At 35.4% G+C, this 25,638-nt stretch overlaps 1 protein-coding gene across 3 annotated transcripts in view; it reads right to left on the reverse strand.

Moving 5' to 3' along the window:
* The window catches only part of LOC138700298 (pancreatic lipase-related protein 3-like), a 58,381-nt gene that overhangs the window by 12,768 nt on the left and 19,975 nt on the right, over nt 1-25,638 (reverse strand). For 2 of the 3 annotated variants that reach the window (XM_069826817.1, XM_069826818.1), the window contains 2 exons: nt 13,361-13,478; nt 7,185-7,330 (listed from right to left, as the gene is read on the reverse strand). In XM_069826817.1, coding sequence (XP_069682918.1) covers nt 7,185-7,330; nt 13,361-13,478 — 264 coding nt within the window. The remainder of the gene's footprint in view (nt 1-7,184; nt 7,331-13,360; nt 13,479-25,638) is intronic. The other variant, XM_069826819.1, reaches the window with a different exon arrangement.

The following is a 25,638-nucleotide window of genomic DNA, read 5'->3' on the forward strand; positions in this document are numbered from 1 at the left end:
CAAGTTCATGTCACCATTATATTAATATTAATGGAATTAAGTTAGATAGTAGAAGTAATAATAATAATAATAATAATAATAATAATAATAATAATAATTTCATTAGGAATATTCCATTATACAATGGTTCTCTTCAACCCAAACCAATCTGCATCATCATCATCATCATCATCATAATCATCATAATCCATGGTATTCTGTTCTCTGTCAACCGCTTCAAATGTCCGTACCAACGAAAAGGTTTTCCTTCCCTTTTCTCTAAAAGATTACTGCCTGTCTTCATAATTTTGCAGAAAATAATAATAATAATAATAATGATAATAATAATATTAATAATAATTTTATTAGCAATATTCCATTACACATTGGTTCTCTTCAATCCAAGCCAATCTGCATCATCATCATCATCATCATCATCATCATCATCCATGGTATTCTGTTCTCTGTGAACCATTTCAAATGTCCATAGCAACGCAAAGGTTTTCCTTCTCTTTTCTCAAAAAAAGATTTGTCTGTCTTCATAATTTTGCAGGAAATAATAATAATACTTCTAACAGTACACCGCAAGAAAGTAAATGCTATGAGAAGACGCTATCAGAGAACGCAAAATAACGAAAATTTAAGACTTCAAAGGAAAACACAGTATATAGAAGAGAAACGACTATATAAATCACATATACAACAAGAGAAAACAAAGTCTTGGAAACAATTCTGCTCTACAACAAGTTCAAATCCGTGGAACAAGGCATATAAAATATCAGCTGGAAAAATACGAAGTCAATGCATACTCTCAACAATACAAAAATCTAATGGCACATATACTGAACACATGGAAAGCACACTGGGATATATGTTGGACTATTTTGTTCTCTATGATAGCGAAAAGAGTGACAGCGATTATCAAAGAGAAATAAGGAAACAAACTGTAGAACCTTCTGAAGAGAATGACGACAGAATCTTTACTGGAGAGGAGATATTTACTGTCATCAAAACTTCAACCCGAAGAAAGCCCCTGGCGAGGACGGGATTAGCAGCGAGATTCTTTTGAGGGTCTTCGAGCTTTTTCCTTCCTTTATAACAAACATTTATAACGAATGCTTAGTGAGGGGATACTTTCCAAAGATCTGGAAAAAATCTGTCATAATACCTATAACCAAACCAGGAAAAGATCAAAGCAGAGAAGTTTCTAAGTATAGACCTATAAGCCTAATTAATGTAGCGGGGAAAGTACTCGAAAAGCTTTTAATTGATAGAATACTACATAAAATTTATTCACACTCCTTGATGAATCCTAATCAATATGGCTTTACTCCACAAAAAGGAACAGTAGATGCTGCTATGGATGTTAAAAAGTTTATTTTACAAAGTATAAGAGAAAAGAACTGTGTAACTATGGTCAGTCTAGATGTAAGAGGTGCATTTGATGCAGCCTGGTGACCAAGTATTCTAAAAAATCTGAAAGAACTGAAATGTCCTAAAAATCTATATAAGCTGACACAAAGTTATTTCAGTGATAGATATGCCACATTGCAGACAAATACTCATAAAGTTGTAAAGAAAGTAAACAAGGGGTGCCCACAGGGATCTTGCTGTGGGCCAGGTTTTTGGAACATTATGTACAATTCCTTGTTTAACATAAATTTATCAAACACTCCCACATCGTCGCATTTGCAGATGATCTTGTAGTCTTGACTAAAGGAGTTACACGCATAGAATCTGAAAATTATGCTAATTCAGATATTTACAAAATTCAAAATTGGGCTTATCAAAACAAAGTTGAATTCAACGATAGCAAGTCGAAAGTCTTAGTAATATCAAAAAAGAGGAAAGATCACGCTGAGAAGACTAAAATATATCTAAATCACAAGACACTTTAACAAGTTACAGAATTGAAGTATTTAGGAATTTATTTCGACGCAAAATTCGACTTTGGGAAACACATTGATAAAATAACAGAGAAAACAACTCAAGTCGTAAATATGCTGAGTAGAACAGTGAAACTACAATGGGGTTTAGGACATCGTGCTTTGAAAATTATCTATAAAGGAGCAATAATACCGATGCTGACATACGGGTGCTCAGTTTGGAGTGAAGCCCTGCAAAAACAGAAGAATCTAAATAAACTACAAAGAGTACAGAGAATAATGAATATCAAAATAGCCAAAGCTCATAGAACACTGTCCTTTGAAGCATCTTGTGTCGTTGCCGGAGTTAGACCTATAGGTATAAGCATAGCAGAATCTGTGAAAATCTATCAAGCAACGCACGAAAGCAATGAAGACCCTGAAGATTACGACAGACCACTTCAAGTAAGATACTGGCCACATCCAGCTGACAGGATAACAATAGGTGAAGTGAAGAATTCTTTCACATATGCTGTGGAAATATACACAGATGGAAGCAAAATTCAAGAGAAAGTGGGAGCGGCAGCCGCATTTTACAAACAGGGTACATTAATTCACACCATGAAGAACAGACTTCACAGTGACTGTTCAAATAATCAGGCGGAACAGATGGCCATCTTAAAAGCTATAGAAGAACTTAATAGACTAAATATCATACCAGAGGAAAGAACAGTGGCAGTTTTCACAGATAGCCAAATCACTATAGCTCTACTCAGGAACAGCCGCAACCATAGCAATATAATAGAACTAATCAGAAACCAAGTTAAGAGACTCCAGGATCTCCATTGGCAAATTCATTTTGGATGGATTAAAGCCCATGTGGGAATTCCTGGGAACGAGATGGCAGACAAGCTAGCCAAGAAAGCAGCAGCAGAAGAATATAGAGAATTAATATACACTAAAAAACCCAAAACTGCTATTATTGGAAAGATCAAAGAAGAAGGATTAGCAAAATGGCAGGAAGAATGGACTAGTGCGACCAAAGGGGCTGTCTGCAGGACCTTCTTCCCATCGATTCGACAGAGATTAAGACAGAATAGGATAATAATGACGCCTTCAATTGCAGCTATGGTAACTGGACACGGCATACTAAAATCCTATCTCCAAAGATTTAAGATAATAAATGATGCCACATGCTCCTGTCTTCAAGAGGCCCAAACTGTGGATCACGTAATATACAGGTGTAGAAAACTTCAGCAGCAGAGGGACATCTTCAGACATCAAATAGTAACGAATCATGGAAAGTGGCCAGTTGCTCATGATCAACTCATTTTGAAACACTACAAACAATTCAAAACATTCATACAATCAATAGACTTTAACACATTATAAACATGAATACAAATAAGTAAAACACTTTGTAAACATGAATCCAAATAAGCATACAATTATAAGATTTTAAATTGTGGATCTGTGATGTACAATTCAAATATGACTCCGTCTATTGCAATAGTGTATTGTTAAATGACTGTGAACATGTATGTAATATAAAAATAACATAAAAATATATTAAACATAGTATGTAATATTGCAACACTTGTAAAAAATTTTTCTGATAATGCATTTAGGCATAAGCTTTGTAACTGGCGAGCGGATTGATTCATATAGTACATAGATAATTTAATTGTGGATGTGCAATGTGTATTTGTGATGTATTAATTAATTGTGCATTTGTAATGTTCTTAAGCATAAGATTTATAATTACTAGTTGATCATATATTGTGTAGAGTAGATAATTTTTATTTATTTTAAATTTTGGATATGTAACATAAACATAGCATGTAGTATTGCAAATATTGTATGCAATGGAACATGCTGTTTTAGCACAATAAAGAAAAAAAAATAATAATAATAATAATTTTATTAGGAATATTCCATTATACAATGGTTCTCTTCAATACAAGCCAATCTGCATCATCATCATCATCATCATCATCATCATCATCATCATCTATGGTATTCTGTTCTCTGTCAACCACTTCAAATGTCCATACCAACGCAAAGGTTTTCCTTCTCTTTTCTCTAAAAGATTTTTGTCTGTCTTTATAATTTTGCAGGAAATAATAATAATAATAATAATAATAATAATATAATTATTATTATTAATAACAATAATAATAATAATAATAATATAATTATTATTATTAACAACAATAATAATAATAATAATTTTATTAGGAATATTCCATTATACAATGGTTCTCTTCAACCCAAACCAATCTGCATCATTACTATCATCATCATCATCATCCCTGGTATTCTGTTCTCTGTCAACCACTTCAAATGTCCGTACCAACGCAAAGGTTTTCCTTCTCTTTTCCCTGAAAGATTTCTGTCTGTCTTCATAATTTTGCAGGAAATAATAATAATAATAATAATAATAATAATAATAATGATAATAATAACAATAATAACAATAATAATAATAGTAATAATGATAATAATAATAATAATAATAATAATTTTATTAGGAATATTCCATTATACATTGGTTCTCTTCAATCCAAACCAATCTGCATCATCATCATCATCATCATCATCATCATCATCATAATCCATCGTATTCTGTTCTCTGTCAACCACTTCAAATGTCCGTACCAACGCAAAGGTTTTCCTTCCCTTTTCTCTAAAAGATTACTGCCTGTCTTCATAATTTTGCAGGAAATAGTAATAATAATAATAATAATAATAATAATAATAATAATAGTAATAATAATAATAATAATAATAGTAATAATAATGATAATAATAATAATAGTAATAATAATGATAATAATAATAATAGTAATAATAATACTAATAATAATTTTATTAGGAATATTCCATTATACAATGGTTTTCTTCAACCCAAACCAATCTGCATCATCATCATCATCATCATCATCATCATCATCATCATAATCCATGGTATTCTGTTCTCTGTCAACCACTTCAAATGTCCGTACCAACGCAAAGGTTTTCCTTCCCTTTTCTCTAAAAGATTACTGCCTGTCTTCATAATTTTGCAGGAAATAATAATAATAATAATAATAATAATAATAATAATAATAATAATAATAGTAATAATAATGATAATAATATTAATAATAATACTAATAATAATTTTATTAGGAATATTCCATTATACAATGGTTTTCTTCAACCCAAACCAATCTGCATCATCATCATCATCATCATCATCATAATCCATGGTATTCTGTTCTCTGTCAACCGCTTCAAATGTCCGTACCAACCAACGCAAAGGTTTTCCTTCTCTTTTCTCTAAAATATTTCTGTCTGTCTTCATAATTTTGCAGGAAATAATAATAATAATAATAATAATAATAATACTTACTTACGTACTTACTTACTTACTTGCTTACTTAAGGCTTTTAGAGAACCTGGAGGTTCATTGCCGCTCTCACATAAGCCCGCGATTGGTCCCTATCCTGAGCAACATTAATCCAGTCTATACCATCATATCCCATCTCTCTGAAATTAATTTTAATATTATCCTCGCATCTACGTCTCGGCCTCCCCAAAGATCTTTTTTCCTCTCGCCTCCCAACTAACACTCTACATACATTTCTGGATTCGCCCATACTTGCTACATGCTCTGTCCATCTCAAACGTCTGGATTTAAAGTTCCTAATTATGTCAGTTGAATACAATTCGTGCAGTTCTGTGTTGTGTAACTTTCTCCATTCTCCTGTAACTTCATCCCTCTTAGCCCCAAGTAGTTTCCTAAACATCCTTAACTTCTGCTTCTCTCAAAGTGAGAATCCAAGTTTCACAAACATACAGAACAACCGGTAATGAACTGTTTTATAAATTCTAACTTTCAGCTTTTTGAGAGCAGACTAGTTGACAAAAGCTTTTCAACCGGATAATAACAGGCATTTCCCATATTTATTCTGCCTTTAATTTTCTTCCGAGTGTCATTTATACTTGTTACTGTTGCTCCAAAATATTTGAATTTTTTCACTTCGTCACAGGATAAATTTCCAATTTTTATGTATCCATTTCGTAGTATGACTACTAATAGTTTAAATAAACGGAATATTATTTGCTGTATTTTACAGAATTTTTATTTTATCCAATTCTGACTTACACCACTTTTGCTCTGAACGGCTCAAATCATCTCGTCACTTCTCCTCAGCTCTTTACTCAACATCTCACGGAGTCGTGAACCACACTTTGCGAACCTCTGTCCTAGTGCATTCATATTATTTTCGTTTTCAATATTACGCGTTGGAACACGTGGTAAGACTCACGAGATACGACAAGACCTTCCTTCTCCACAAATCAAACTGCATGCCTAAACCTTACGCATACACTCCGGTCTGCATTCTTCAGTATAAACCAGGCCTGCACAAGGTTTGCGCTCTCCGAGCCGGCTCACAGCTCATGAGCGGAATGTAGATATTAGCTGCTCTCTGTATAAGGATGTACTGGAAGAAGGAGTGATCTCGTACAAAATATACACAAAAGAAATACTATTACGAGTGTTTATGAAATGAATTCCCTTTCAGTGTTTGCAAAACCATCTTGGACTATTATTAATTAATAAAAAAATATTTATTTTACAGAAGTAATAGAAATTCTATAGCTACTTAAATGTACAATATCATTTTGTTATAGTTTTATTTATCAGTACATCAAAACGAGGTTTTATGCTGTTGGCAGCTGAAAGGAACTGTAGCCTACTGATCATAATGAAACATCAGTTATAGATGTTCGATGTGTGCCTTTATTAAAGTTGATTATAGAAAACAGTTGCTCACAAATATAAATGTTGAGCCAAACATAGCAATTATTTTCACAGCCAGCTTGTGTAGTCGTGAATATTATTGCTAATGTTTAGTCTTGTAAAACTAAACCAGGCTAGTAGTATTATTAAAACGATCTTTAGCCCTTAGGTCACATTGAAGATCAATAAGTTCGAGCTGTAAATCTTTAAATGTTATGTTCCGTCTTTTAGATTCCTCCATACTGTACTGTAGCAGTAGGTAAGCAACGTAAAACAGTTACTGAGAATAGGCCTACACACTGCACTCCACTAGATAACTGAGTGGTCGTTTCCCTCTCCTCTACCTGTAGCAAGTCTACGTCATTCTGACGTATCTTCCTCTCCGTTTCGGCGGCGGAAAATATGGCTCTCCCGCTCCGAAGAAGCGCGCGCTCGTTGAGCGCTGTTTGTGCAGGTGTGGTATAAACTGTCAATTAAGTTACAAGCTTATAAAATTACTGTATTCTAGATAAAAGCCAATGCTAAAGTTATTTAACTAGGCCTACACTTACCTGGTCCTATAACTGAGTTGGGAGTTTCTCTATGATTTGTAGTGTGGCCATGTAACAGAAATTTGAACGGAGTGCCCATCATGAAAAGAGGGCTAGTGATGTTGTCTGGATTCTTCATGTCAAGAAGGATTGGTTCTGGGTGTTCACTGCAAAATTAGAGAAAAGTGCGTTGCATTAGCTCTAGAATGGGCATAACGGAGGGGAGGTAAATGTGATCCAGTTCACCTCTTCCACAGTATTTCGAACGTGTTCACATCCCATGAACATCCCACATCCCCATCCGCTTAGGGATGTGATTTTCGATAATCAATTAATTACCTTTGTAATAAATTACGTAAAATAATATATTATTTTGTTTTATTGAGGAATTTCTTGTCAATAAGTTTATTACGTATAATATATTTAACTTTATTTCAATCGGTAATTGTGTATGGAATTATAGGATGGAGTAGCTCTTTTAAATCCAATTTTAATCTACTTTATTTATTACAGAAGATAATAATTAAAATATGTCTTCATAAACCTATTCATTTTCCATCTCAAAAATTGTTCTTAGACTTTAATGTACTTAACACAAGAGAAATTTATTATATGGTATTAATAAAATTCATACATAAAAATCGAAATAATTTTGAATTGTATTCTCATAGTTATGAAACAAAAGATATGAATTCTTAAAGATTGTTTGAACAAAAATGCAACACTGTTACAGTATTTAATCATAGTAGCAATTTAGGCCCAAGAATATATAACTAATTTATATTTAAATATCCTAATCTTGTCAATGCTTATAGTTCTAGTATTAAATTTAAAAGGTTATGTATGGATGTTATAGAAATTCAAAATTGTAAATTTAAATTTATATATTCTAATGGCATAGTAGACATAAGACAAATTGTAAGTATACTTATTAATTTGAATTCAGGAATCCGCCCCTGAGCACGAGTTCTACTCTTTGAAGGGCGAGCTAATGTTTTTTCTGTATATATTATATTTATGCTACAATAATTATTAGCAAAATAAATAAATAAATAAATTAATTAATTAATTAATATGGTCACTATGGCTTAGCAGACATTATACATAATCACTTATAACCTCCTCAGTCCTGGAGAAAATTTTGGGATTCAGAAATCTATTAAATTTTAATATCGTGTTGCAAATGTGTATGTGTATGTATTTATTCACACTGCAGTGGGTATATACCCGGTGGCAGTGGTAACTAATTACACTCAATAATGACAATAATAAACTTATTAATTAAAAATACAATTAATAATAATACTAATAATTAATACTAACAATAATTAGTAATAATAATCATAATAATAACAACAACAACAACAACAACGGGGAATATACTAAATTAAATGAAACAATCACTTAAAATAACATATGAAATAAATGTAATTTGTATTTTAAAACTAAGATCGAACTAAAACCCACGAGTAGGATATGTTCATATCTGCACAAGTAGGCCTACCTTTCAAATTACACTCATTTCGCTGTCAACTCACTCACTGCAATGGAACTACGGCACATTTCACTGATTCTATCCTGATTTCACTAACACTTCAAAAACATTTCACTGTTCAAATACTGTGCACTGCCACTATAAACTATAAAGCTTCACTGACAGGAACACGTTTCACTTACACAGCACACTTCACTGACACGACATACTTCTTCACTGATACAACACACTTCACTGACACAACATAATTCTTCACTGATACAACACTTCAATAACAACATATAATTTACACCCTTTAAATACTGTGTATAATTACAGTCTATTAGTAAGGTCCTTAAGCCTATTTTTAAATACATTTTTGGTTGTTGGTAAAGCCTTTAGTAAGTCTGCAGGTAAAGCATTCCAGTCCCTGATAGTACGATTGAGAAAAGAAAACTTTCCAGTGTCCGTCCTCTGTCTTCTTTTCCCTCAATTTATGTGAGCGGTCGTTCCTTGAAGAGTAATTTGGCGGCTGCAACCTTTTTTTATTTCTCTCCAGGCAGGCTCACCTCTGTATGTTTTGAACAGTGCGCATAATCGAATTCGCGATCTCCTGTCCGTGAGTGTGTCCCATTTTAATGGTGAATTTTTCCGACAACACTTAAGAGCCCGTTTTTGAATCTTTTCCAGTGTCTTAATATGTTCTAATCTGTAAGGATCCCAACATGCAGCACCATATTCCATTACTGGACGTACTAGTGATTTATATGCAATCTCTTTGGATTTATCAGAACCTTTTCTTAGTACCCTCATCACAAAGTGTAACGCTCTCCATGCCTTTCCCGCTGTGTCTGTAACGTGTTCCCCCCAGCCGAGATCGCTGCTAAATGTTATTCCGAGGTATTTACATTTGTTAACTTCCGGAATGGTTTCACCCCCTAACGTATACGATGCGACTATTTTATTTCTTTTCCTTGTAAAGCTGATGGCTTTGCTCTTTAGAGAATTTATTTTCATTTTGTTGGCTATTGCCCAATCGTTTATTCTATTGAGGTCACTCTGGAGAAGAGTAGTATCTTCATGGCTTTTTATTTCCCTGTATACCATACAATCATCCGCGAATAAGCGAACCCTAGACAAGATATTAACTGGCAGATCATTTACAAAAGCCAAGAATAGAAGAGGCCCCAAGACACTCCCCTGCGGGAACCCGGAAGTAATTTCAATTGGGTTCGATAATTCCTCCCCTACCCGTACTCTCTGAGTACGACAAGTTAAAAATTCCTTGATCCACTGGAGCACTCTGAAGCCAATCCCCGTTGATTGTAGTTTAACCAACAATATATCGTGTGGGACTACATCGAATGCGCGTGAAAAGTCAATAATCACTGCATCTACTTGGCTATTGGAATCTATTCCGTCTTCTAAATCCTGACATACCGTTACTAATTGACTCTCACATGAATAGCCCCCCCCCCGAAATCCATGCTGACAGTTATGTAACCAATTTGAGTCATTCCAATGCTGCCTTAGATAAGCTGAAATCAAGTGTTCCATGTGTTTGCAAACCACAGAGGTGAGGCTGACCGGTCTGTAATTTTTTGTATCTGAGCGAGACCCTGACTTATAAATTGGCACCACTATTGCATCTTTCCAATCTCGCGGGACAGTACCATTGTTAATTGGTATTTCAAATAAACGCACTAGATAGGGAATCATGGCTTCCCCTCCCAATTTTAGTACGTCTCCGGCGATACCATCAGGTCCTACTGATTTATGAGTTTTCAATTTAGAGATCCTTCTCCTTATGTCCCTAGGCTTGATAGAAAACTGACCCGTATTTTCCACAGAAGCTAAGTGTGGTACTATTGTCCTCATCCCAAAAACAGTGGCATAATAGAAATTTAATTTTTCTGCTTTTTCGCTGTCCTGTACGATAAATTGATTGCGGTCATTTTTTAGGGGGAGGCTCGAATAGTTTTCCTTGCGTCGTCTCTTCACATATTTATAAAATTCCCCCCACCCGTTTTGTTCACCTTTGAAAAGTTTGTTTAGGTAATTTTCCTGTGCTATCTTCTTCGCATTAAGCAGTTCTTTCGATAGTTGTGTGAATTTTGTTTGTTTTGCAAGGCTTTCCTTGCGCTGTCCATAGGATTTCCTTAGTTTTCTTTTCAGTTTCCGTATGTATTTATTATAATATTCCGGATCGGGATTGTTTGATAAGCGTTTAACCGGGATAGATTTCTGTATTCCTGTGGACTGTGTATTGATGAAAAAATTAGGGGAAAAATATTATTAAGTAATGAAAATAACTCAGAATTAACGTATCCCGTAGGAGATCTTGGGATTCAGTCTATTGTAAATTAATTACATCAACTCTGACTAAATATTCAGTTTTATTTCATAATATGTGATACAAAATAACAATTCTTACTTTAAAATCTAGAAATCCGACGTTTCCCAGTCTCCCATAGGAAAGACAATATATATCTCAATTTTAATAACGTGTACAAATTTTAAGGTACGAATATGATTATGCCATGAAACGTAACAACACTGAAAAACCATGCGCATTATTTGCAAGTTTTTTTTTTTAATTGTCCTACACGATTCCCTAGATTTGGCACCTACTGTTATTCTAATTATTCTTTTTTGTAGTAGGAATATACTGTAATAGAAAAGTTAAATAAGTAATAGTAAACTGCCCCCCATTGAGGGTAGCCCTTACGGACTCAGTATATCCTCAAAAAATTATTATACATATGTAAACATAGATATTAAATTTTAAAGAAGGATAACGAAGAAAAGGGTGTGAAAAATTACAATTGCTATTAATGTGCGCCATGTGATTAATTAGGATTTGGCAGGATTTTTTTAACACAATTATCACAATGTCATCCCTCAGAGATGTTGGCAGAGCAAACTGCCGTCGAAATTCTTCGAAAAAAGCTGGTATAGTCCCTCGAGCACCTATGAGCAGACCGAATACCTCAACGTGAATTAAGGCATATTTCAGCTTGAAATAGTTGACTGTAGGCTCATAGATCGACTTCTTCTCAAGGTGGACCTCGGCTGACTGATGACATTCTACTTCAAAACGTATCGTGGGGTCCACATGATGCCCTGTTTAGTGTCAGCATTGTACGCTAAAATATCTACTCGTCTCGTTGACCCATTTTCAGCTAGACAGGAGATTTCTTCTTCTACTATCCAGCCCTTATTTCTTAATGCGGCAGCAATTTTGGATCTTACAAGATGATGTCTAGAGTTCCTCAAGAGCAATCACTATTCACAGAATCCCAAGACGTGTGCTAAAGTTTCAATCTCCGGGCAGCCATGTTTGCGCCGGGTACCGTCGAGAGATCTGCCGGGAACGGAACGAACAGCTGCTAAATCTGTTGTCATTTTCAGGCTAGATATCCATTCACTAGTCGAAAGTCCTTTCTTGTTTGCAATCCAACTGTTGGCGGCTGTTACTTCGCTATACATCTCAACATCTTTTCCCCGTCCTGAAAGAGTCTTCCATGATTCATATTCATCTGTAGAATTTCCCCATATTATTATTCCAAAACTCATTATGGAAGTGTGTAAAGTATAATGTTTTTGAGATATTGATATTTACTGTCTCTTGCATAGACCGAATAACAAAACAAGCTGAAATTAGTTTGGAGGTAATTTCTTTAATATGATTTTTCCAATTTAACACATTATCCATTTCTAACCAACAATTGTTTCTTCTTGTTTCTACTGGGGACCTATTGCTAAATTGCGCTTGAAACTTGCTAGGTTAAATCTGCCACTATCCTTTGTAGATATTTCTGGCAACTTCATGACTCTGTTTATTGTTGGCAATTAAGTGTGTGACAAATATATCATGAAAAGCAGTGTATTAAATACCCTAAATATAAAATTCTCATTCTAGGGTGCGTGTGTTTAAATTCCTTCAATTTGTCTTAAGCAAAAGTTCTTAGGAACATAAAAAATTACTTTTTATTTAGTTTGTGTGTCATTTTGCCATTTAAATATTTGCAGTGTATTAATGCCGAAAATATAAAATTATCATTGTGTACAAAATATAATGTTCTTTCATATCCACTTGCATCAAAACATATTCTGATCTTTGCTGCAGAAAGTTGCTAGGTTACAATAACCCCAGCACTGGAGGCAAATGTAACCTATGAGCCGGCAAATATGTTTTGCGTTCGTGGATCTCAACTTAATAACGTAATTTTTCTTCCTTTTCACCGTAGTTGGGTAAGATAATGATGATAACCTGTTCAAATTTTAGTCAAATTTTATTTTCAATCCAGCAAGTTATTAAATGTCAAATTTGAACTATTAAATTTATGGGTTTTGCTTACTCCTGTTTACCTTATAAAATTGTCACTTGGGAATTAGGGGTGTCCTTTAAATAAATCTTTCTAGCGTTTTCTCATGCAGAATCTCCCATATATAGCAAATCTACTCTAAGGACACCATAGCTAAAAACCTTTCCTCAAAGAAGTTACAATAAGAACTTTATCTGCCTAAAATTTTTACGTTCTTCAGGATGGTATCACCTGTCTTGAATTTTGATTCTAATGGGATGCATAATAATCATTCATTTTGGAAATCGAATCAAAGTAGAAATTGATCTATAATTAATTAAATTCATTCAATTTTGTTCCCTTCCTGTGCTTCCTTAGAAGTATTGTAGTTGATATTTAACTTTCCATAATCTTACCTTGTGTACAAGTAGAATGTGACATAATCATTTGGACATTCTTCACGAGCTACTGGGCAATTGAAAATGTCCAAATTTGCATCATCCGGTTCAGTGTCGCGCTTAGCAGCAAGGCAATCTACAAGAAAATTAACGAGAGACCTTAGTCAAATAAATCTTCAAGTGAAGAAAAATATTCAAGACCTACAAAATTACTACTTAAAACACTTAAAAAAATAATTTAGACCTATCGGAAACGTCAGTATATCTTGCTGTTTAAGCCAAAGTCGTAGGAGAATTCTATTCAAATGCTGTAGCAAATCGAATTTGACATACCTACGCGGCGCTTACTTTAGGAAGAGGAATTCAAGTAAAGACTACTTTTGTGGAAAACAAATGCACAGAATTAGAAATGGAACAAATAACACTATTAGATTTTGTTAAGACAGTTGGACGAAAAGTTGCGCGTATAAACTATAAATAATATACTGCCTGGTTAGAAGTGTATGTTTTAATTGCAAAAGTCAGGTTACATAGGAAAGTTGCAATAGGCCTATGTGTTCAATATAAAATTCGTGCAAAATGCAGCGGGCAAGAAAGCTGATGATTTGATGTGGCATATGAGGTGCAATAGTCGTCGGATCTTTTTCATCGGAGGTAACCTCAATGCTGAACGGTACAAGAAACTGCTTCAAGATACTGTTTTCCCGAGCATTTTTAATGAAGAAGGGAAATTTTCCAGTATGTTCCAACAAGATGATGCCACATTGCATTACGGTACTGTTGTTCGCACTGATTACATGAACAGTTCCCAGGAAGATGGATTGGTCGTTGTCGAGGTCCTGTTGTCTGACCACCACGGTCACCAGACTTAACACCCACACCCTTTGGATTATTATTTGCGGGAGCACTTAAACGACATGGTGTACGCCGAAAAGATTAACAACATGGACCACCTCAAACAAAGGATCACCGACTCCATTTCAAAAATCACTCCCACCACACTAGCAGACGTCTTACACAACTGGGAGAATCGAACTGAAGCATGTTATCTAGCAGTCGTTTCTCGGTAGCTACGTTCACCCATTATTAAAATGGCTTCCACTCTTTGGTCTCTCATTAACATATCAGAAACATGGAAAAAAAAAAAAATAATTTTTACCAATGTAACCTGACTTCTGGCCCATTCTGTATAGTATGATACATGTTTACATTTCGTTCAAGTTAAGTTATTCCACAAATTTGTAGTCAATCGATGCCGAGTTGGGCTGCGTGATGAATCAAATTATGTGACGGAACTGATGAGTAGAGTCCGAAGGTTTAGCACTTTTCTAGTCCGCAACGCGTAGCATTACGTCTGTTTACTGCTGCGCGATGCATTAGGTAAGTACAGTCAAACCATAAAAAAACACTCCTTCAGTAGGACCTGTCGAACTCCAGGCAACGCGGTCACTCTTATAGGATTTGTTCGCGCTTAATAATATGATTAACTGTAACTTTTCGGCTATTTCTGAAACTATCGCCATTTTAGAATCATCACAGTAGTCAGTGACTGAAGCTATAAAAACAAGTGGACAATATCTCACATATTTTAATGAGTTACCTAGCGGACCAATTGTCACAAACCTAAAACATAAATTTGTTAACATAGGCACTCGAGTAGGATTACTGTGGGAGTGCAGTAACGCCAGTTATACAAGATAATATGTTTACTGGTTCTTTGCAAACCAGTAGGAATATAACGTGTGTAAAAGTTACATCCTTTATTTCAGGTAGGCCTATTATGCTCCTATTATGTCCTGTGATGCGATGAGCATCGCAGAAATTTTTCCTTCGAAACATTCGTAATTCAATGCAATGGAGTCTTCTTCTTCTTATCTTCAAGTATTTAGGCTTATCGCCTCTTACGCCTCTATTTGCTGGTCTATCCAGCGTTTCCTTGGACGGCCTAAACTTCTTCTTCCCTTTGGCTTGTATTCCATTATTTGTTTCGGAATACGGTCATTATTCATTCTTTGAACATGCTGTGACCAAGAACTTCTATATTCTTCTACTTGCTTTGTTAAGTTTTCAGCATTGAGTTCCTTTCTAATATCTGTATTCCTTTTCTTATCCGTTAAACCACAGTCTACTATATACAGTCGCGAAGCTTGAGGTGTTTTTTTGCAAATCTCGTGATAAAGCGCTCCAAGCGGTTAGCAACTAGAAACAATAGACTGTCCATGGTCGACTTTGGACTGTGTCGTATTTCTATCGAGTGCTAGCTCGTTGCGTATTTCACATTGACGCTTGTGAAATGTTCGTTATTGGTTGTAATGAAAATGTTAATGGCTAAAATACAATAATTGGAATAATAATATGGGACACGGAGGAGACGTTCGTAGTGCTATAAATTGCAGCAACAGTAAGGAAAAGAGGCCAGAGTTATCCTTTTTCCGATTTCCGAAAGATTCAGAAAGGTTCCTGGGTTTCCACAAGAATGCTGTGCAGAAACAAAACTCTTAATTTTGAAGTTCTTTGTGACTGTTAGAATACATTATATCCTTAAATTTCACAATGAAATGTTTCAATCTAGCCGAAAGGACATTAGATACCGGTTAAAGTTCTGTTACTTAGGCTGATAAATTTCCAGAGAAATAAAGGTTAGGTCTACTGTTTTTTTCAGAGGATATATTTTTAATTGTAGCTATTAATTTTGTTATTATTTTTATGTGTTATTTTACTAAAGACGTAGAAAAATTAAGTTTGTTTTAATGAAATTTATTGATCACGTTTTATTTTCAATTCTGGTGGGATTATTATTGCTTAGGCCTACTTTTTTCTTCAAAGGATATGTTTTTAATTATAGCTGTTAATTTTGTTGTTATTTTTATTTGTTGCTTTACTAGAGACGTAGAAAAAGTCTGTTACAATAAAATTTATTGATCACGTTTTATTTCAAATTCTGTTGTGATTATTATTGCTTAACCTCATCCCACTTTGTTAACTACGTAAGCCTACACTACAAGTACCGGTACACGTAAGTTACTCCATTAATTCATATTTCCATTATTATTGTTGTAAAGAGAAATTCAAATTAATATTTATCGGTTTCATAGTTAATTATCGCTATAATCTTGAATGAGTGAAGCTATTATAGTAAATTTCAGTTCATTTTGCACAAACAAGAATTATATTAACTTATTTCTTGCAGGTATCTTCGAGTTTATGGTGGAATTTAATATACTTCATTAAAATAATAAATTTACTTTATGCATTTAATATTTCAGTAATGGAAGGAAGGTGTTAATTTTTCCAAAAGAACACGAGAACGAAAGTGTAACATATTTTATCGGCTGCTAGGAGAGAGATCTGCGATGAAGAGGCGATTGTAGCGATCCTAGCGGTGGGTAACTACCCATGTTTGCATTTTTACTACATATTGAGCTTCGCGACTGTATATAGTAGACTGTGGTTAAACTATATCCAGCCGTTGCTCTTAGGAATCTCATTTCTGCTGCCTGCAGTCTAGATATATCTCTCTTCGTCATGGTCCATGTCTCACTGCCGTATAAGCATGTTGGTATCGCTATCACTTTATAAAACTTCATTATAGTTTCCTTCCTTACTTTTCGTTTAAGGTTCTTCTAATTGTGCCGTTCATTTTATTAAATTTTGCTATTTTTCTCTTAATGTCAATTTCACCATGGTAAGATATATCACATCCCAAGAAAGTGAAGCGGTGAATCTGTTCAATAGGAGTGTTATTAATGACTATCTTGGATCTTACAGGATTTGTGCCTTTGAATGCCATTACTTTAGTTTTGGCATCAAAAGCTTTCATGTAGTCTATAAGCAATAGGTGAGTTTCTTTATTATATTCTCGATGTTTCTCTATAATTTGTTTCATAATAAAAATGTTATCGGTTCAGGATCACCCTTGCCTAAACCCACTTTGTTCTTCAAGTGTTATGACTTCAGCTATAGTTCTTCTTCTGCTTGTGATAATTTTTGAATACATTTTGTAAGCTCGTCGAATTCCGTTTGTCTGTCCGATTAGTACTATACTGAGGTACTGGAGAAGCGGGTAATTTCCCTGATAGGGTTTCTAGCCCGGATGCAGGTAAGACCAGTGGTAGGGCTTCTACCTTAAAGCTTATGGTCTAGCTCCTCTGTGTACTAACCCCGCAGAGAGGGTTTGCTGCTTCCGTTCTTTGAGCCATTGTGACGTTCGCATGGTCTCACGTTGCCTCTGTCCACAGCTGTGGAGTAACGGTCAGCGCGTCTGACCGCGAAACCAGGTGGCCCGGGTTCGAATCCCGGTCGGGGCAAGTTACCTGGTTGAGAATTTTTCCGGGGTTTTCCCTCAACCCAATACGAGCCAACGCTGGGTAACTTTCGGTGCTGGACCCCGGACTCATTTCACCGGCATTATCACCTTCATTTCATTCAGACGCAAAATAACCTAAATGTTGATACAGCGTCGTAAAATAGCCCAATAAAATAAAAAAAAACGTTGCCTCTCAGATCGTTGCAGTCTTCGCACGTATCCCTGTGCTGGAGGTCTCATTATACCCTGAGACACTGGGTCCTTGACAGAACTTGGTCACTATGCTTATGGTGTCCACCCCCGCGACTAGGACGCGCCTGTCAAGAATTACCCAGTTAGGCACAGTTACAGCTCTCGCCCCCTGTATATATTGGGCCTTGTATGATACCAAGGCTAAAGGCAATGCAGTGATTAGAATAGTACATTATGCAACGAGCCTATATTGATAGTAATTAAGAAGCGAGTATGGATGTTTATGAAACGAGCGCACGCAAGTGAGTTTCATAATTTTCATACGAGCTTCTTAATTACCATTATAGGCGAGTTTCATACGACTTTTTATGCTCGACCATATTTCTAACTTGAAATTATTCAGATGTAACTTATACACTTTATTTGTATCTGACAAGATCGGAAGTGACCTTGTTCTAGGTCGTGAATTGTGAGATGTGCGCAGACGCGAAAGTATTGATTTTTTCCGAGGAACAATAATGTCATTGACCTTGTGTAATCCCGTTAAACTTGGTATAACCTTGATTATTGAATTCGACATTGAAAAACGAGATGACAAATTGAATTTATTTGAATATTATTTACAATTAACGCTAATTATTATAGTCACAGAACATAACCTTCTGCGACAGTATTGGATTTCCAGCCTCCGTGACTTTTCGCTAATTCTCTTTCGATTGCATATCCGAGAATAATCGATACTTGCGGTTTTATAACGGTACAAAGCTGACTTGCCATTGGCTGAACACCTGTAAGCTGAGTTGTCATTGGCTGAAAACACATATACTTTAATGAGTAGGTGTACTTTAATGACATGCATTAAAGGACTGCTACCAGGTGTATAATTACTACATTTCGGCATGGTCGAACATAAAAAAAATAACACATTGCTACAGTCTCGCTATTGGAAGAAGCTATAAATTGAACAAAGTTGAAAAAATTCAACGGTGTGAATTGTATATAATGTAAATAGGTTAAGTAATTATTGAAGATGTAGATAGAATGAGTAATGTAAAATGTAAATACAGTAGACTCTCGACTGTCAGGATCATGACTTTCCGTGTAGTTAAAAAATACAGTAATAATAATTCTCCGTGATAAAATGAGGAATAATTTATTGTACGTCCTGTATTTTGCCAAGGCGTTGCAAGTGGGTGTCTGCTATAATCTTTGTACGTGTCACGTGCATAAAATAAGTTTAAACATGCAAAGTACGGATTTCCTTGTCTTGCTATCTGTTTTTTGCTTCATTAGTTGTGTATCGGATGTCAACGAGTGTGAAGTACGTTTGTCACTTCTCCTGGTTACGTTAGTAAATTGTTGTTCGGTGCGTTTCGTTGTTTTTTTTTTAATTGGAATTTTTTGCAGATTGTAATGGTGATTTTGGCTCTAAACTATGTACACATCGCCCGTCGCTCTCATTACTTATTAGTTGAGATAAGTCGTAACATAAACGAAAAAAAGTTTGTAGTGACTATGGAGGAAAAACTATGCGCTATAAAGCGACTAAACTCTGGGGTAACGACAAAAACTATTACCTCGAAATTAGGAGACAGGAAAATACAGTTGGAGACTAAAAGAAAAATCGAGCAGAAATTTAAAAGTGTTGCGCTGTCCAAGCTAGTGGAAGTGGAATGAAAGTAAGAAAAACGATGCTAAAAGTAGGCATAAAGAAGTTGAGGAAGCTTTATTTTTGTGCCATAAACACAAAGAGAAAAAGACTTTCCTGTTACTGGGCCGATATTGCATGGAAAAACATTGCATTTAAGCGACAAATAGAAAGAGAAGATTCAGAATTTACTGCCAGTAATGGATGGTTGGATCGGTGGTAAAAAGGATTCAGTATTTGCCAGATTACCATAAGTGGGGAGACTTGTTCAAAAACTATCTTTTTAAGCTTATTGGCAAGGAGGGAATTTTTGGGGGGCAGTTGTGCAACTGTGATGAAACCTGTTTAAATTACAAGATGCTCCCTATAAAAACGCTTGCATCGAAAAATGAAGCTGCTGCACGAGGATACAACAAAAGAAGGAACGAGTCACCATCTTGGCTTGCAGTAATGCAACCGATAACTACAAGCTTAGATTTACGTTAATAGAAAAATCAAAGAAACATAGAGCTTTTAAACAACTGAACATAGGAAACTTTGCCCCTATATTATACACATCAAAAGAAAGCATTGATGAATTCAGAAATCTTTAAAACCTGGTTCCAAAATGAATTCTTACCGACTGTAGAAAAAACATTTGAAAGACAACAATTTGCCGACAAAAGCTGTGCTACTTCTTGACGACGCACCTTCTCATCTTGCCAATGACGAACTCACATATGGAGACATCAAAGCTTTATTTTTACTGCTGTTTATCGAATGAAAATAGTGAACATCAGATGGGAGCAATTCCGAAGCGGCTGAAGGAACTAAGATCCAATTCGAGGCTGACGAGAAGTAGAGTAATGCAAGTAGGAGATAGTTCAGGGAGCAGTGATGAAGGAAGAGGGGAAAACAAGGTGAGAAAGCAGTATGGCTTAAAGAAATGGTGTGGAGGGGAAATAAATCGTGAGAAAAGAAAACTAATACCTAAAATAAAGTAGCAATGAGAAAAAGTTATCAGTGAAAAACGCAGATAGTTAGAGATGTGAAGTGAGGGGAAATGTGTCATAGAGGAGGGGGATCAAGAATTAGGAATATAGTATTTTTGATATAATAATGGATGAGGATTAGGGTTAGTGGAAGAATTGATGGCGGACAAAAAAAAGACTAGTGGAAGAATTGCAATAATGAATTAAAAATAAGTAACGACCTAAATGATTTGTACGAGAGGTGTTGTAAAATGGGGAGACGGCACTGTATACTAATAATGTGAAGTGCCGCCTCACGAAAAGGATATTGCTTAAAGACGAATGTATTCATTCATTCATTACTGTTGTTTGTCAGCCGATGGACCAGGGCATCCTTGAAATGCTAAAGAAAAAGTATTGTCGGCGTCATGTCAGTTCGCTGATATCAGCGATTGTTGACTGCGTAACAATTCTGAAAAGGATTGACTTGCTAGATGTTCTAAGATGGTTGGCCGTAGCAGGGGAAGAGATTCCAAATATATGAAGAGTTCGCGGGAAAAATGATGAATGTCACAGTTTTCTTAACGTTGATGTCATTATCTAATTCAATGGATCACTGCGAAATTTAATGTTGTTCTTATGAAAAATGGTGAAAAGGAGAATTATCACCGCCAATACAGTAATCCTTTCCTTTATTTCATATAGAAACAGTACTACATCTTGCAGTTATAGACTCAATTAGATCATTATCTAATCCTTAACAGAAATGTGACATTCATTGTTTTTCCCGCGAAATCTTCATATCATTTGTAAAGTCTTGGAAAATTCTTTTGGACCATGAATGTGGACACCTTGAAACCGTGTGTAAAACTGAAGTGGAAGATGAAAACGATGAATTTGTTTCGTTGCTCAAAAATCTACCGAGCTGTGACGATATCAATGCAGAGGACATTACAGAATGGATGTCAAACGACGAAGCTGGTGAAATAACTGACAACGATATTGTAGAAATAGTGACACAGGGAGAAGTGATAGAAGAAGAGGCGAAGGAGGCATCCTTAGATGACAGGAAAAATCTCATCCCACATTCGGAAAAGTTCAAGACGATTGAGACAGCGTTGTAGTACATTAGTGAGCAGGAGGAAGTGACGCCAGATGATATCATCTGCTTGCGTAAGTGGAGGGCATTACGTCGCGGAAGAGGGCTGAAGGGGTGAAGCACCCATGTATGAAGGATTTTCTCAAAAACGAAAAACAGAGGGCGGCCACTAGAGGGAACCCAAGAGATGAAGCTTAATCTGAGACGATTCTGTCCGACTCCGGGGTGGTATAAGGTGTGGCTTAGTGGATAAAGCATCAGCACGTAGAGCTGAAAACCCGGGTTCAAATTCCGGCGCCGGAGAGAATTTTTCTCCGTTCCATTAGTCTTTCATCGTAAAAACCGTAAGTTTTTACTCTTTCATCTTAGGCCTCCTTTTCCCATTTGAAGGATCCAGGGGAATAACAATCAAAATTTCCATTTAAAAAAATGAAATAATGGTGCCATCTGTTAGAGAAAGTAAAATTCTATTTTCAAAATGTCATTTCATTGAAGAAAAGTGATCAGAGTTCTGAAAATGAGGGTTATAAATTTGAATCCAAATGTAAGAATGATCAAAGTCATTGAATTGTGTGGAAGAATCATCAAAACCCTTTAACTTTTGTGAGATAAAATAAGAACACGGTTTATTGGCATGTTTGAAGGGACCTAATAGTTTATGTTGTTAGGTTGATTAAACGGTATTGGTGTAGAAATAAATGTTGTTACCATTGTTGTTAGTGTTTAATCAGGGCCAAATTTCAAGACCTGAAAGCACTAAAAATATTCTGCTGTGAAGCTGCGCAGGAATACTAAAATGACTTACCACAACGTTCTACAGTAAGTGATGATGAAGGAGGATTTCCACAATCAAATTGAGATGTAAGATGTAGTTACAATATGTTCAATGGGACTTATGAAAAACAGTGCACAAGGTGTTTAAAAAATACGGGGCATAATTTCAAGTATGTATTTCCCACATGTAGACAATCAAAATAGTTCATTACAACATGTGTCCGGAAATGCTTCATTTCCGAGTTATGGCCTTCACAACATTGAAACTCACCGGAACGTTTTTCTTTCCGCAGGTCGTTGTCATTACAGAAGATGTTCAAAATGTCCACCTCCTGCTTGAATACAGACCTCACATCGATGTCTCATTGACCTGCGAACACGATCCCAAACTCCAGGAGTATTGCGTATGTTCTCAGAACATGCCACAATTCGATTCCGAATGAATTCCAAATCAGGCACCAGAGACGAATAAACCAATGATTTCAAATGGCCCCACAAGTATAAATCGAGAGGGTTCAGATCAGGTGAGCGTGGAGGCCAAGCAATTGGGCCATCTCTACCTATCCATCGATCAGGAAACCTTCGATCCAAGTACCGGCGAGCCTTACGACTGAAGTGTGCAGGAGCGCCATCATGCAAGAAGTGAATGTGTTGACGACTGATCAGTGGAGTGTCTTCTAAAACATGAGGTATGGTTCCGGTGAATTTCAATGTTGTGAAGGCCATAACTCGGAAATAAAGCATTTCCGGACACATGTTGTAATGAACTATTTTGATTGTCTACATGTGGGAAATACATACCTGAAATTATGCCCCGTATTTTTAAACACCCTGTATAAGACTCAAAAAGGTTCATATTATCAATATTTTATACTATCCCCAAGTGTATTTGTTAATCAGTATTAAATTTCAGTGTTTCTCAGTTAATATAGAAATGGGTTTTTAAGATTCAACACTGAATTAACTCTTTTTGAAGAAAGTGTGACTTCGATCGTTATTCCCCTGGGTTCTTCATTTATGTAATCATTTAAATGAACAGTAAAATAAGTTTCAATAGTTTTCGTAAGAATTAAGCCTATGTTTTACGTTAATGTTTTGTTTATTTTAAAAGTTTATGTATGCATACTGTGCAGTGTACAGTAGTATAGATTTTATGTTTCCTACAATTTCCTGCAATTTAGACATTATAAAATTTATCTTAAAATGTTTACAGTCCAATATTTGTATTCTTGGACTTTCTTTTTCTCTAATAATTTATTTAAAACGTACAGTACATAACAAACTTTCTAGTTCCGAGTGGAGAGATGCGCTAAAGATGACCGGTAATGTTGCTCCTGTACGCGCTATTCCAGGCAGAACTCAAGACAATAACAACTGTAGGCGATGCCACAGTGAGGTTGAAACTTTGGCTCATGTCTTGGGTTCATGCCCTTACTTACTTACTTACTTACAAATGGCTTTTAAGGAACCCGGAGGTTCATTGCCGCCCTCGGTCCCTATCCTGTGCAAGATTAATCCAGTCCCTATCATCATATCCCACCTCCCTCAAGTCCATTTTAATATTATCTTCCCATCTACGTCTCGGCCTCCCAAAAGGTCTTTTTCCCTCCGGTCTCCCAACTAACACTCTATATGCATTCCTGGATTTGCCCATACGTGCTACATGCCCTGCCCATCGCAAACGTCTGGATTTAATGTTCCTAATTATGTCAGGTGAAGAATACAGTGCGTGCATTTCTGCGTTGTGTAACTTTCTCCATTCTCCTCTAACTTCATCCCCCTTAGCCTCTTGGGTTCATGCCCATTTGGCGAAACTCTTCCTAACAGCAGGCATCACAAGATCAGGTCTGTAATCGCAACATGCCTTAAGTCCAATGGCTACACTACCCATGAAGAAGTCCATGGAATAGCGGATATTGGAAGTAATCGCATCGGCGTATTGATATTATAACATTTAAACCTGGAGAGACAAAAGATTATATTCTGTATATTCTGGATCCGACCATCAGATTCGAGACGCATCAGAATCAACCTGGGAAGGTTAATCTAGAGAAAAGGACAATTTATGAACCAACTATCCCTTATTACAAAACATCATATAAACTCAGGGATATAGGAGTCATCGGATTAATGGTGGGCGCTAGAGGGACCATAACAAAACAATTCGTAATTTGAAAGGCATGTTGGTCCGACAAGTTAACAAATTTAAAGAAATAAATATCAAAAGTCCTTCAATAACTGTCTATTCAAAATACAAAATATTACATAGGTTACATGAACGTATCTTTGACTAGCGCTTTCGCTATTATAATAGCATCTTCAGGTCAGACTTGCGTGATATTAAGCTTTTCATATAAAGACGTGGATGGACAAGTAACATCGAAATGTGTTAAGGTACATGACGTGAGGATATAAAAATACAATGACAAGAAAAACAAGTAAAATTTGACTTATGAACAGTCTAATATATATATATATATATATATATATATATATATATATATATATGTATGGCAGTTAAACCTTCATGAGGTCTCAAAAATTAATACATACAAGTATTTGGAGTTAAAGCCTGCAGAAACATGTGTGTAGCTTATAGATCAAAATTTGTTTAAAAATTGAAGTCTGCAAAACATATCTGTAGCTTAGAATTGAGACACAAACAGTTAAAAGAATAACAAATGAACTGTTTGTGTCTCAATTCTAAGCTGCATATATGTTTTGCAGACTTCAATTTTTAAACAAATTTTGATCTATAAGCTACACACATGTTTCTGCAGGCTTTAACTCTAAATACTTTAATGTATTAATTTTTGAGACCTCATGAAGGTTTAATTGCCATATATATATATATATATATATATATATATATTAGACTGTTCATAAGTCAAATTTTACTTGTTTTTCTTATCATTGTATTTTTTATATCCTCACGTCATGTACCTTAACACATTTCGATGTTACTTGTCTATCTACGTCTTTATATGAAAAGCTTAATATCACGCAAGTCTGACCTGAAGATGCTATTATAATAGCGAAAGCGCTAGTCAAAGATACGTTCGTGTAAACTATGTAATATTTTGTATTTTGAATAGACAGTTATTGAAGGACTTTTGATATCTATTTCTTTAACAACAATTCGTATCATTCTGTCATAAATTTGGACTCCCAACAACAACAATTAAGGAAATTTCTATTATAGCTTTGAAGGGTTCTCTACAGATTTTACGGCGACATTTGTATTTAAATTTAAATTAAAGATGAATTTTCTCATTCTATTTTTATCTGCATTTTTTATTTTACTGAAATTTTCATTATGTGAAATAT

This window comes from Periplaneta americana, chromosome 5 (genome assembly GCF_040183065.1).
Source record: "Periplaneta americana isolate PAMFEO1 chromosome 5, P.americana_PAMFEO1_priV1, whole genome shotgun sequence".
Lineage (NCBI taxonomy): Eukaryota > Metazoa > Arthropoda > Insecta > Blattodea > Blattidae > Periplaneta > Periplaneta americana.